The sequence below is a fragment of the Mirounga angustirostris genome, unplaced genomic scaffold, assembly GCF_029215605.1.
Source record: "Mirounga angustirostris isolate CCGP_5_RB_7025 unplaced genomic scaffold, mMirAng1.0.hap1 SCAF_8, whole genome shotgun sequence".
In the NCBI taxonomy this organism is placed as follows: domain Eukaryota; kingdom Metazoa; phylum Chordata; class Mammalia; order Carnivora; family Phocidae; genus Mirounga; species Mirounga angustirostris.
Window position 1 is genome coordinate 41,167,088 of NW_026991716.1, and position 15,707 is coordinate 41,182,794.

General features: G+C 33.4%; 1 protein-coding gene across 6 annotated transcripts in view; it reads right to left on the reverse strand.

Moving 5' to 3' along the window:
- Window positions 1-15,707, reverse strand: part of SUPT3H (SPT3 homolog, SAGA and STAGA complex component) — a 562,051-nt gene that overhangs the window by 537,007 nt on the left and 9,337 nt on the right. For all 6 annotated transcript variants that reach the window (XR_010413639.1, XM_064597675.1, XM_064597677.1 and 3 more), the window contains exon 2: window positions 11,151-11,251. Coding sequence is in view for 5 of the 6 variants with exons in the window: in XM_064597675.1 (XP_064453745.1) it covers window positions 11,151-11,251 (101 nt within the window). In the remaining variant the exon portion in view is untranslated. The remainder of the gene's footprint in view (window positions 1-11,150; window positions 11,252-15,707) is intronic.

Consider the following 15,707-nt stretch of genomic DNA (forward strand, 5'->3'; position numbering starts at 1 on the left):
CCCCTTCCAAATTAAGTAAGTCATTTAGAAGTTGTCTCAGTTTCCTTGAATAATAAGGGGCTCCCTTGTTTTTATTTAGAGTTCATCAAACAGTAACTCAAATACAGAATACTAGAAAGACTTTAGACACATTCTCTCTTTTCTATTTATGTTGCTATGCAGAGATCTCCCGATGCATTTTTTAAATTTTTTCTTAAATGCAAAAGAATGTCTATAACATGGCACTCCACGTGAAAAAATAAGAATATATTCATGTGTTATATGTGGCTAAACTCTGGAAGAAATACACAAAAATAAAAGTTGTCACTCAAAGGGAAAAAAAACAGGCAACAGAGATAGGAGAACTTTTCACTGAATAACTGAACTATCTTTAAATGTGTAAATGTATTACCAATTAAAAACTAAGCTGAAATAATTTTTTCATGACAATATATATTTAAAATACCTAAGAATAAAAATATACATAAATGTGAGCATGTATAAATAAAACCACAAAAGTCCTCAAATAGCCAAAGCAATCGAGAAAGAACAAAGCTGGAGGTATCACAATCCCAGATTTCCAGCTATACTGTAAAGCTATAGTAATCAAAACAGTATGGTACTGGCAAAAAAACTGATACACAGACCAATGCAAAAGGATAGAGAGCCCAGAAATAAACCCACACCTATATGGTCAATTAATCTATGACAAAGGAGGCAAGAATATGCAATGGGAAAAAGACAGTCTTTTCAATAAATGGTGTAGGGAAAAGTGGACAGCTACATGCAAAAGAATGAAATTGGACCACTTTCTTACATCATATACAAAAATAAATTCAAAATGAATTAAAAACCTAAATGTGAGAAAACACAGGCAGTAATTTCTTGGACATTGCCCTTAGCAACATATTTATGATATGTCTCCTCACACAAGGGAAACAAAGGCAAAAATAAACTATTAGGACTATAACAAGATATAAAGAACTTCTGCACAGTAAAGGAAAACATCAATAAAACAAAAAGGCAACCTAGTGAATGGAAGAAGATATTTGCAAATAATATATCCAACAAGGGGTTAATATCCCAGAGACAGATAGATTTTATATATATGTATATATAAAACCTACAACACACACACACACAAATCTGATTTAAAAAAAAATGGGCAGAGGACCTGAATAGATGGTTCTCCAAAGAATCTATACAGATGGCCAATAGACACATGAAAAGATGCTCAGAATCACTAAGCATCAGGGAAATGCAAATCAAAACCACAAGCTATCACCTCACACCAGTCAGAATGGCTAGTATCAAAAAGACAAGAAAGTGTTGACAAGGATGTGGAGAAAAAGGATCCCTCATGCATTGCTGGTGGGAATTCAAACTGATGCACCCATCCACCCAAAACAATATGGAGGTTCCTCAAAAAACTTAAAAATAGAAATATCATACAGTCCAGTAATTCCACTACTGGGTGTTTACCCAAAGAAAACGAAAACACTAATTTGAAAAGATATATGCACCCCTATGTTTACTGCAGCATTATTTACAATAGCAAAGGTAATGGAAGCAACCCAAGTGTCCACCAACAGATGAATGGATAAAGATACAGTACACACATACAATGGAAGAGTACTCAGTCAAAAAAAGAATGAGATCTTGCCATGTGCAACAAGATGGCTGGACCTAGAAGGTATTATGCTAAGTAAAATAAATCAAAGACCATAAAATTTCACTTATATGTGGAATCTAAAAAACAAAACAGATGAGCAAGCAAAAAATAGACTTTTAAATACAGAGAACAAACTAGCGGTTGCCAGAGAAGAGGTGGGCTCGGGGATGAGCAAATAGATAAAGGGGATCAAGAGGTACAAACTTCCAGTTATAAAACAGGGAGATGATTAGTACAGCATAGGAATCATAGCCAATAATACTGTAATAATGTTGTATGGTGACTGATGGTAACTACACTTATTTTGGTGAGCACTGAATAACGCAAAGAATTGTTAAATCATTATGTTGTACACCGGAAATTAATATAACATTGTCAATTTACTTCAATTACATATTTATTTACATATAAATGAAAACATATAATTTATTTATAAATAAATAATACATGTCACATTACTCAATACTGGCAAATACTGACACTCAATGTATATATGTATATATACACACACACACTATTGGTGAGATTACAGCTCATTAAAGCCTTTATGGAAGGTCAACAAAAACCTTAAAAGAACTAGTCCTAATGAAATATCCAGTCACAGGCTCAAAGATACACACACACACATACATACATACATACATACACACACACACACACACACAGTAGAGAAAGAGAGAGAAAGCAGGGGGGAGGGGAGAGAAAAGAAAGAAGGAGGGGAATAGATCTGTATATAAAGGAAGTTAATTACGATCCTATCTGCAACACTGAAATATTAGAAAGAACATGGTCTATTTAACAAGATTGCTTAAAGACATGATAATGGAATATAAACTATCACAGCTATAAAGATAATGCCATATTTATCAATATGGAAAGGGCTTAGGGTATTATATAAGTAAAAGCCCAAGTTATACAATAGTTATAATATGAACTTTTAGTATTTATTTTTTAATATGCGTTGGAAAGGAACTAGAAAGATAAATACCAAAGCATTAATACTACTTTAAGTCAATGAGTTTAAAGTGTTCTTTATGATCTTTCATCTCCTGACTTTTTTTTTTCAGAAAATAACATGAACTGCTTCCATAAGGAAATATAAAAGACATTTAATTTTAAATAAAATGTTGATATAACAGTTCTCCTACCCATAACATTTCCTTGGTTTTATGGGGGTTTTTTTAGGGGGGAAGGGGGTTATTTTGTTCTTAGCATATAAAATTCACCAATGCAGAAGTGAACCAAGATCTTCTGGTTGCAAATCTACAATCCTTTCCGCTGTACCATGCTATCTAAATCATTCATATGTGGCATTATTGTCCTTTATATTAACTTACCCTTTAAAATATTTAATTTTATTATAAATTCCAGAGAAGTAAAGTTTTACTGTATATTAAAAACAAATATTATCTCTGTTCACATCCTTCCAAACGATTAGAAGATACTATTAAACCCAAATTCTAGGTTGGAAGAGGCAGAATAAAAAATAAAGTACTTGACTCAGAAATGGGTTGTACTCCAAGTTTGACGGTTTGGGAGTAATTCCACACAAAAAGAATTATTTTTGTTGTAGAAATAAGCATCAATTGATCGCCAGGCCAGCCCAAAAAGTTTAATTTAACCCATAATTGGCAGAAATATATTACTAGTGTATTGTTATCCCTATTAAACACACATTACCAACCCACATAAAATAGAAATAAGGGAGAAAGCCACAAAAGGCTAGGAACACCCTACCAGCCATGGAAAAACATGGTTCTTTCAAGGCAGAAATCCATGAAAAAAGGGGAGGAAGAAAGCAGTCAGTCAAAGATAAGAGATGAAGGATTAGTTCTCATTTGCTCTTCCTTAGAACAGTGGTTTGTGAATTCTATTTATTCTGTCCCAGGAAAAAATGTTATGCCAGTTAGAAAACCTAATGACTATAGTATTTTTTAAAAGGCAGATGATATTTTAAGATTTTTAAAATATCTATGCAGAGATGTCAAAAAAGATACATTTGCAAAAGGTAGCACACTCACACCAATATATTTTTGTGATGTATTTTAGTATGTTAAAAACATATTTACACATATTAATATATATGTTAACGTGTTAAAATACATCACAGAATAAGTCAATTCTCATTTCTTTGGATGTAATACAAAATGCATATTAGTCTCATACCTACAGAAGTCAGAACTCTCTTCAGCAAACTTAAAAATGGTCATGAAGCTTGGACCCCACAAATTGTCAAAATAAAAAAAAGATTCATTCCCCTATATTAAAAATCTACTATTGGGGTGCCCTGCTGGCTCAGTCCGTAAAGCATGGCACTCTTTTTTTTTCCCCACTTACATATTTATTTTTTATTATGTTATGTTAATCACCATATAGTACATCATTAGTTTTTGAATAGTGTTCTATGATTGTTTGCATATAACACCCAGTGCTCCATGCAGTATGTGCCCTCTTTAATACCCATCACCAGGATAACCCATCCCCCCACCCCCCTCCCTTCTAGAACCCTCAGTTTGTTTCTCAGAGTCCATAGTCTCTCATGGTTCGTCTCCCCCTCCGATTTCCCCTGCTTCATTTTTCCCTTCCTGCTAGTATGCCACTCTTGATCTCGAGGTTGCAGAGTGCAACCCCACGTTGGGTGTAGAGATTATTTTTAATACATACATACATAAACCCACTATTATTTTATATAAAATTACACATCTTCTTAATTTTAAGAGTCATTTACATTCTCTATCAATAGCATTCACTGTAAGGAGGCAATCAATATATAATGGTAGAGATCAAATTTTAATTTCCTATCCAAAATTACTAACCACTTTCTGATGTATTTTGGTACTGAAGAATCTATTTTTATCCACTACTGTTTTTAAGATTTTTTTTTTAAGTGATCTCTATACCCAACATGGGGCTCAAACCCCACAACCCTGAGATCAAGAGTCACACATTCTACCAACTGAGCCAGCCAGGTGTCCCCATCCACTACCATTTTTAAAGATTAATTTTGAATTTGGTACATTTAAAAATAACAAGTTTTCAAAATCTCAGCATGTTAAAAATAACAATTAACAAAATACTGTATAACATATTGCTAACTCTGTAGCTACCAGAAATTCTACAAAACTAGCTAAACGAAAATGAGGACCCAAAACTCACGTTGTTACATATTCAATTACGCACACTGGCAGAATAATCAAGTACAATACAATACGCTCAAAGCTATAGCCGTGGGACTTTGAGTAAGACTAAACATAAATATATTATGTAAATTTACAAAGGAACATTTTTAAGAAACTAACACACATCAGTATTATCTGTGCTTTCCCAAAAATGGAACATGAATGTAATATTAAACCTCCCAATCAAATCTTACCTGCCAAAGTAACCAAAGTTAATATTCCCCAAATCTTTAAAGAACTGTGAGACAATGGCAGCCAAAAGAAAAGAAGCAAAAAGTAAACTGGTGACAGCATTTATTTATTTAGAAGTAAATATTAAATCCAAAAAATGACGTAACACGTAAAATGTATTTCCCAATTTCAATAAAAACATAAGCAACCCAGAAAAGAAGTGGCCCATGTGTAATTTATATTTTCCATTTTTCTTGTGTTGTCAAATACTTGCTACATGTGGCTATTTAAACTTAATTAAAATAAATATAAAATTCAGTTGCTCAGTTGCCTAGCTCATTTAAATGTACTCAATAAGCACATATCGTTAGTGGCTATCATACTGGAAAACACAGAAATAGAAATTTCCATCAGTGCAGAAAGTTCTACTGGACTGCAGGCTACAATGTAGACAATTCATTTTTTTCTCTGTATTTATAAAAATTCTTCCCATAAAACTGCAAACCTTTCCCCCTGCACTTGAATCATTTTTATAAGCTTCCTAATCAGACGTTGACAATAACCTTTTTTAAAAGATGATGGCAACAACTACTAACAGGACAGTGCTTACTATGTGCCGGGAACAGTAACTATGTGCTTTGACTCAGTATCTCATTTCATCTTCATATAAGGCCTATGAGGTAGATGCAGGTCCACAATCCCTTATCTGAGAAACGTATTTCAGAATTCACAAGTTTTCAGGTTTTAGAAAGTTAATGCTGAACAGAAACTATACGCTACATAACACCAACAGGCAGAATCTAGGCAAGCACTCAGGAACACAGTAGGATGTATGTACTAAAGATAAGTAAATTCTGTAAGTACCTGTGAATCAGCTAGGTCCTGGTTCTGTCATCAAACTAGTTCAGAACTGGTATTCCCATTCTCCAGTGTAATAATTTGCAACTACACTGCACTTTTGAATGACGGATCTGTGAACTATTACCTATTTTTCTCCACATAACTAAGGATTTTCATTACAGAATTACCAAAATGGCCATCCCCCTGAATTTGAGGGATTCATTTCTAAGACTGAGCAACATATTTTTCTTCCTGGTAATTATAGACATACTACCCTAAACTCAAAAGCCTCGTTACTTTTTCATGAGATAACTGATAGAGATATTTCAATACAAATTCAAAACTGTATTTTGTCCCATTTATAAGATGACACATTTTTTCAGTGCAAACACTTAACCCAGTTGGATCTAGCAACCTAAACATTTCCTTATTTAATTTCTGAAAGGAAACTAAGTATAACCAACTTTGCTACATAGCACTTTTTATATTCTCAATCAGCTTTCGCACATTTTCTCACTTTCAGGAAAGACTGTGACCAATTTTAAATAATTTGAAAATCTTCCTCATCATTGTTATATTTATAAACCAATGTATATCTTAAAATATTCCAAATACATGCATTCTACAAAAAGCACAAGGATAAGTTTATCCACATATTTTAGTGTAAATTTATCATGAATTAAAGGAAAACATTAATGGTGATAAAATATAATAGATATTTAAATATTCAACAATGTAGCTATGTTTATATCCAAAATTATGACATATCACAAATATGAGCATCCAAAAAGGAGCATATAAGTAACAAATATACAATTTTAATGAAAAATTTTACTTTCCCTTGGTTATTGACATGGCCTTGCTTAAAAAGATTTGGTGATTAGGCATAGGAAACTGAAATAAAGCTATGATAATATGAAAATAACAACTTCATCTAATACTTCTTATAAAAATTAGACCTCATTGCTAATGACACTAATTAACAATAATTATTCAGCTTTCACATCACTTCATTACAGTACACTAGTCACACATAAATTAGTAAACACTGATTCGTAAACTAAATTTCCTAAATCAAAATCAAAGTTTGACTGGCTGAAATGTAATTTAGCATAGTATGTCAAAAGCAGGGACTCTGAGGGAGTTAGACTTCCTGGCTTAAATATAGGTTTTGCCACTTACTCTAATGGCAATTTTTTGCGAGTTACTGACTTTTGTGTCTCAATTTCCTCATCTAATCTACAAAAGGGGAATAACAGGATCTACCTTACCGGGTTGTGTGAAGGTTAAATGAAATGGTATATGGGAGTACTCAGGCAGTGCCTGGTACACATTATGCTCTATACAAGCATTCACTATTATTATCAGTATTATTAAAGCATCTCTGAAGTTGTAATATATTGTTAGCACTATTTACCTTTTAAGAATATTTCTCCAATTTCCTAAAAAACTTAAATGCACCAGGGAAACAATATTTGAAGGAACCCTGTGTCAGCTGAATAAAGATCTATTACTAATACATATGTTTACATATTAGGTCTCTTTAAAGTCAGATTAACGTGAGGCTAGAACTGGGAACATGATTCTTTCACAGCTCCTAACTTCAAAATGCTAAATAGCCAAATGATGCCATTTCACATAGACAACTATGCCCTCATCTAATGCAGCAATGAATGAATAGTTGTTGCTATGTGCCCCAAAAGCTCCCAGGAAAAGAAGCAAATCTCACTGAAAAAATTATTAGTTCAGTTTTGGACATACTAAGTTTGAGGTGTTCATAGAATACTTAAGAGGTGTTCCGGGAAGAAGTCAGAAGTACAGACCTCAGGAAGATTACTCTCAGAACTCTTTGTACTATCATGAAATTAATTTTTCACATCCTATTACACGACAGTTATGTGTCTCCACAAACCTTCTCTATCGCTACACTATTTTGAGGGCATCTAGGTCCTGCCATATAAGGGATCAATAAATGTTGATTTTTAAAAATGCAAAACTTGCAGAACTATACAGTTAAGAGAGTGAATTTTATCATATACTAAAAAAACTGATTAAAACAATTTCTTTTCAATCTGTGAATTATAAATAAGGATGAAATTTTCATTTGGAAGAATTCTTACAAAATATAAGATGTAAACACAAAATCATTTTTTAATTCAGTCACATAAGAATTACTAAATGCTACCAAGCAGTAAAACCTGGAATCATCACCAGGCCAAAAACGTGAAAAAGTACAGTAAAATAAAGAAGAGAAAGCTCAATGAAGAACTCCTTGATATGCATTTAAATTAACCAAAATTCTTAAGTTTATTAAAATACCTTCAATGTGGATTGAAGAGATTTCACTTCGTAATTTACAGTACTTGAGTTCAATAACTTAAAAATGAAAAGCCTCTGGACTCTCCCAGCACACATTATTCAAAGAGCTGTGTTAAAAAGCATGTAGCAAATGTGCTGAGTTATATGCACTAGGTAAGGGAAAGCTGTGTCATCCCCAACGCACCAGCAACTGTCTGTCTGCTAATCCTTTAGTTTAAAATGTGTAGAAACACCTTCTAAAGAATGCTTCACTGTACTATTTACAACCCAAACTTAAAATATGGTCCTTGATGGAACGGACCATATAGTAGTACAGACCAGCTGCCAGCTCTATATTTAATAGCAGATCATGACAATTTTGTTTGTGCTTGACAACTAGACACCTTTCAGTGAAACTATTCCCTGGAAATGACACTACAATATTGTTAGTTATTTAGAGGGCAGGGAGCCAAGAGAAAAAGCGCTCATTAATGGTGAATGGGTGGGAAAGACAGTAACAGTAGAGGATTAAAAAATGGTAATACAATATACACAGGGTTAATAGGACTGTGAAATGGGAGTGGGGGGATATACAGAATGGAACTTCTATAACACAAAATAAACATGAAGATTTAAGTCTGCACTTCACATTTGAAATAAGCAAGAATAAATGTATATTGCTTCTTATATAATCAAAAGCCTGAAAACCTTATACTGATAGAAAATATTGGTAAATTTAAAAGGATTCCCCCAATTTGGGCCCTTTTTTCCTGTTCTATGAAGCAATTCATAAGGGGAAAAAAATAACTTCAGACTATAAATGATGAATGTAACTACTAGGAGTGGTCTCTCTAAGAGGTCTGAAATAGAAGGAAAATGTACATTTCTTCCAAAGTTGTAGCCAACAATAACTTTTGCATTCTGAATCCAGCTTAAGCATATTAGTTGAGAAGATGTTTGCAAAAGTATTTAATAAGAAAGTGCTGAATTTAGCTTTTATTTTTTTTCTGTTTTAAGTGGCCTGCAGTCTATCAAATGCACTAAGAAGAACCTCTCCTAAGTGTAAATGACCAAAGGAAATAAAGTTTTCTTCTTATAGAGAGCTGTTTCCATAGATCAGGTAAACTTTTTCTGTAAAGGGCCATATAGTAAATATTTTCAGCTTTACAGGCCATATGGTCTCTGTCACAAATACTCAGCTCTGTCATGTAGCATGAAAGCAGCGACAGGTAACAGATAAATGAGTATGGATGGAGTCCAATAAAATCTCATTTTCAACAACAGGCAGCCAGTCCATGGGACCATGACCATAGTTTGCTGACCTATGCTATAGAGCTTGTTTTTTTTACCTACGACAAATATATTGTTTTAATAAATACCACCAACTTTGAAATATGATGTCTCGGATTTGCTTTAAAATATTTTACAAAAGAAAGGTGGAGAGTAGGTTAAATAAGACTAGCAAAACACAATTATTATTAAGGTTGGATGACGGATGCATGGAGTTCATTATCCTATTCTCTGTAATTTCTTGAGTTTGAAATTAAAAGCTTTTAAAAATGCAAAGTAAATCAATGAACCAGCTCTACAGGAAAATGAATTTCTTCACTTTACTGCAAACCTTCTAAAGCACATTTATTATTTTGAAACATAATTAACATTATGCAACATAAAAAATTCTTAATGTAAAGCAACAAAACTAAAATGAAAAAGCTTATTATATAAAAGTGTATACCAGCATGAACCCTTCACATTTTCCATAATTTAAAACACAGGCTCCCCTCATATAACTCCTAAATTAATATATTAAATTTATTCTCATCTTATCTAACAAAATGTTACTGATTTTTGGTTTAAGAATATAATTATTTTTATAGGGCACATGTTATTTATGTTAACATATAATAGGTTTACTATTTTTCAAATAAATTAATGTTTATTCCTCAGTTCTAAACTTTAAGCAATTAAGTATTCATGGATACAACCTACCTAAATAAATGCTGTTTAAAGTCTTCAACAACTAAGAATGTAAAAGGATCCTCAAACCAAAAAGCTTGAGAACCTAAGATCTAAACGTTCTCAATGTTGTCTAAAGTCTGTTTACCAAGTGTATGAACAGCATATGTATTTGAACAATAATCATCACACTGTAAAGTTAATCCACTATGAGGACTATCAATATACACCCACAAGAGGAAGATACTTAAACTGTCAACAGAAACATTCTTTTCAACTTGCCCTGTATGTCATAAATAATGTATCCACAGGAAAAGGAGAGCTCTAATGTGTTGTCCCATTTATGCAGGTAACTGTCTGCTGAAACAGTAATAAAGAAAAACGAATATATGCCAGCAGACATCTCTAATAAATGCGTTATCTCCTGTCAAATCAAGATATGCCATGTCACTCAGTGGAAGAAGCCAGAAATCAAGCTAAATAGAGCCTGAGGAAAGAAATCTTAAAGATTGTGCAATTTCTCAAAAACAACAAATGTGTTTTTTAAATGTTCTAAGTTTTTTCTCAACATTCAGCAATACAGTGATTTCAAATTATATCAAAACTAAAAAGTAATTTAAATTAGGCTCATGGAATTCTTATGGTATTTGTGAAAAACTGAGAACCTCTCTGTGAAAACATCTGAACTATAACCAATCTCAAAATTCTCTAAATCTAAAACTAAAATAGTAATAAACAATCTGTAACACAGATTTAAACAAATAACTACAGCAAAAATATCATGTGATTGTTCATTCTTTTATAAAGATAAACCAATATTTATTTTTCAAATACAAAGCTGTAGCCAACAATAACTTTTGCATTTTGTATTCTAGCATTTTTAACCACTTTTGCCCCTTTTGCATATGGCTATTTAAACTATTATCAGACTATTTCATTTTTACTTAATTAAGTATACATTTCCAAGTTAGTTTTAGAAATTTTATAATTTTTGTTGTCTTTTATCAACCTGAATAAACTTAAAATAGTAATGTGTGATGCAGACACATACTTACATCATACTCTGTAACTCTGCTGCAAAGCTTATAGACTTCCCTGTACTTCTTCCACTACTTGAAGTAGCAGTAGACATTGGGCTGGCTGCAGTATTATTCATCTAAACAAAAAAGAAATAAAGCTTACAAAATGTATTTAACTATAAATAAGTGCATGGAAAATGGAAGCAATTATAAATTACTTCAAAAAGAATAGAAAATTTTAAATTTCTAATTTGTTCATAAATCTGACTTGTCCATACTTAATGTTCTTTATTAAAATGAAATAGTAAAGAGGGGGCACCTGGGTGGTGCAGTCAGTTAAGCATCCGACTCTTGGTTTCCACTGAAGTCGTGATCTCAGGGTCCTGGGATCAAGCCCCGCCTAGGACTCTGCTCTCAGCATGGGGTCTACTTGGGATTCTCTCTCCATCTCCCTTTGCCCCTCCCCCTACCCACCACACTCACATGCGCCCTCTCTCTCTCAAATAAATCTTTAAAATGAAGCAGAAAAGAGGAAAAAACTGCTTAGTCAAATACGATATCAAATACGATATCAAAAAAAAAGTGCTCAATAAATGTTAGCTATTATTTCCTATGTCCATATAAATTTTGCAATATAATTTTCCTTTAAAATGATCTGCAGATTTGAATATATGATACAATAAAGCAGTACTGCAAACTTTAGGTATACTGTAGTAAAGTTTAGGAGAAGTCAGGAGTCAGACTGCCTAGGTTCAAATCCCAGTTCTGCTACTTTACTGGGACTTTGGGCAAATTACTTAACTTCTTTGTGCTTCAGTTCCTTCACCTTTAAAATGGAAATGATAATCCCACATTCTTAGGGTTGTTGTGAACATTCAATGAACTAACATGTACAAAGCATTCAGAACAGCTCTTAGCACACAGTAAGCATACGATGTTAATTATTATTATTGTACACAGACCTTAAGAATTCTCCCTCTATTGATCAGCTAAAAGCTTTTTTATGACAAATTTAGGTTACTCTTTTTTCACACTCACAAGTCTAAGAAACTTGAATATTTTCACTAAAAGACCTTAATGCACTTCAACAAATATTAAATACTTAGTTTCCTTATAAAATACTTTTTAGTACTGACATCACTACTGCTAGCATTCATCCTCGCTCAAAATCTGTCAATCTTTGACTCCTACTCCTATACCCTATAATTTGTAAAAAAACAAAACAAAACACAAAAAAACAAATTCTACTTTATGTTCTTACATCCTCCCCATCTTGTTCTACTGTTATGGCCCTCTCTATAAGCACTACTTATAGCTTCTCTCTTTCCATCTCAGTTCATTCTTCACCTTGCTGCGAAATTTATCTTCTTAATACATCCTCTAACCTGACAGCTCCTGTGGGCAACGGAGGCTAAAACTGATATAGGAAACCTGAACCAGGGTTATTCACCAAGCTCTGAGATGGAAGGACTGGGCTCCATGAAGACAACTGGAAAAAACAAAACTATATATTTGTTATAATATAACTACTATAAACCACTACTATAAACCACTGCCTGAGATAGGCAATATACGAAGCTTTTGAGAGAAGGCAACAAGACAGAGGTCTAAGATGAGCAGCATGCTAGCTGACTGGCTAGATCTGGAATAATCCCAATATCCTTCTGTGGCAAGGCCAACTATCGCCAATATAAGCCCTGGTCTAGTATGAGATCCCTAAGGGCCAGGCCAAATGAAGGAGCAAAGAAGGAAAAACCTTTTACTCAAACTGAGCCTGAAAACCAAAATTCTAAAACACATAAAGAAGCTAATGCTATGAAAGACCATCGACTTTTTTTAAGCCTCCGTTTATTTCTACACAGACTTTTAAAATAGGTACTTTTTTCTACAAATAATATAGGAAAAGAAGCATCACCACTAGAACTCAGGTTAAAAAAAAAAAAAAAATCACATCACCAAATCCAAGATTGGGGAAAGACAGACAGGAACCCAGTGACTTCTAGGAACAGTCCTACAGAATCAGGACAGTGATAAAAAAGGAACCTGGCTCTCTCAAGGACCTTCGAAACGGTTTCCCTTGTCCCACCAGAACACTGGCAAAGATATGATGTCCCAGAGAAAACGTTAAAGTCAAAGTTTATGTATTAACCCCAGCCTCCAAAAACAGTTATGATTTAAGTTGACTCACATCAGACTGGAAGACGTGCCAGGCTATGGCACGATCCTGTGGCCTAATGTCCCGTGACACACTGCTGGAGCAATGTGCCCCCTTTTTCACTTTGCAAATCCAGTCACCCTGCTTTAACACTCTTTGAAGAGGAGACACTTCCGAAAGTAAATTCTTATTAAAACCACAGCTCTCTTCAGTTGTCCCCCTACTGCAAATGTTTCGTATCAAGAGTATTTATTGGTAAGAGGTAAAAGGTCCCAATCCTAGTTTATTATAACCACGATCATCCTTTCACAGTCAACTTATTTAATTTTTAAATCAAACAGGTGAATAACATTTTTCTGACATGATGAGCTGATAGCTCATTAGAATCTTTAAAATAATTATTTCCCATACCCGCATTTTGTTTGATTTAGATAATTAACTTCTTTAGACATAACTTCTTTACACATCAAAGTCCTATCAACCCAATGCTCTATTTCCTTTCTCCTAGACATTTTTAAAAAAAAAAGTCAGTTAAAAGCAGAAGCACTCAAGTCAATTTTCTCTAATAAATACAGTTAACATGGAACTGAAAACCTACTGTAATCTTCTCAATGGGTTAATGTCCTGCAGTTGTTTTAGTTTTCAATTGAAATGCAGCTGTTTGCCATATTTTACAAAATGAATTCAGATGTGCAGATGGAGACCTAGATTATTTCAACATGCCACAGTTTAAATGTGAACCCAAAGAGTGAGTTCATCTCTGATTAATACTTATATTTACACCTGACTATTAAGTCAAGCTCCAATACTGTCACACCTGTAAAATCCTATTCCAGAGTAGAAAAAGTGACATCTTTTATTTTAAAACGATGGCATTTAAGGATATACCCTTTCCCTCAGAAAATACTATAACAACAAAAAAAATTTTTTAATTGTAGTAAAGTTATACATTACAAATGTGAATTAAACTGGGTTTCTAATTATAGCTCACATTTTTGGTGCTAAATGACCAAAGAAGAAATAACATGAAACACCTTTGGCTTAAAATACCTCAAAGAGTTGAAAACTTTATTACTAGTTATAGAACCATCAAAACAACATAAATATCTGGATTGTGAAATCCATCAGTCTACCCATTTATTAAGACAGTGGAATGTTTTATCATTTCTTTTATTTATTTATTTATTTATTTATTTATTTATTTATTTATTTATTTGACAGAGAGAGACAGCGAGAGAGGGAACACAAGCAGGGGGAGTGGGAGAGGGAGAAGCAGGCTTCCTGCGGAGTGGGGAGCCTGATGCGGGGCTCGATCCCAGGACCCTGGGATCATGACCTGAGCCAAAGGCAGACACTTAATGACTGAGCCACTGAGGCACCCAGTTTTATCATTTCTTCTATTACATCACTGCTGAGGAAAATTAATTCAGCAGACCTATGTACTGATTCTGAGCATACACAGTTGCAATTCCAATCACGCATAAGCTGAACATCCTACATCATATAAATTAATAGAAAACTGTTACAATCAGAACATTCTCATTTTCATAGAACTCCAAAGGCAGGAAGCAATTATGGTTAAGCCAACACTATTATACACTGCATTCTGGTTCTGTTGTTTAAAAAAAAAAACCAAAAAACTCAAGTTACATTATGATGTAAATTTCTCCTGCTGTGAAAAATAATGCCAAATGATCATTCAATCACTGAGAATGTAAAAAATTTTAAAAATTAAGTGTACAAAATGGTAAAACTTCTACACCTAGTATTTGGGATAACACAATGGTAATTCCAATATATTTATATATGCCCCATTTCAAGTGGACTTCAGAAGGTATAAAGCTCAAGAGTCCATACAATTACCTGCTAAAAGAGAAGCAACATACCATGAATAAACCCAAGAACAGATGATTCACATAATTTATAACTGTTTCAAAATCAACAGCAATTTTTCTGAAACTGCTAACTGTATTTTCATAACTAAAAATCATTTGTATTCACTTACCCCATATTAAATGAGTTCAGAACCTAAAATAAGCTGCATCAATCATAGCACTTCTCACACTACAGTGTTAACTATTTCATTGTCCTCGAACTGCTAACTGCTTAATGACAGGACACTGTTTATTCTGTAACTTTAATACCTAATATGCTGCCTACCACTGCTGATTCTCAGTAAATGTTGCGTGAATGATCAAATTACTGTATGGTGTAACAAGGAATACAAAGATAAGAAAGACATATTTATGCCATTTAGTAGCTTATAGCCTACTGAAGTTAACAGATCAGATATATTCAATGGAATGAGTTTAGAGATAATGCCCAAGATACTATGAGACAAGAGGAGGAGCTAAGACCCAGTCAATTATTATGGGCAAACTGTCCTGAAATTTAATACTTGTTACAATCTGAAAATAAAGCATATTTAACTGCATTAA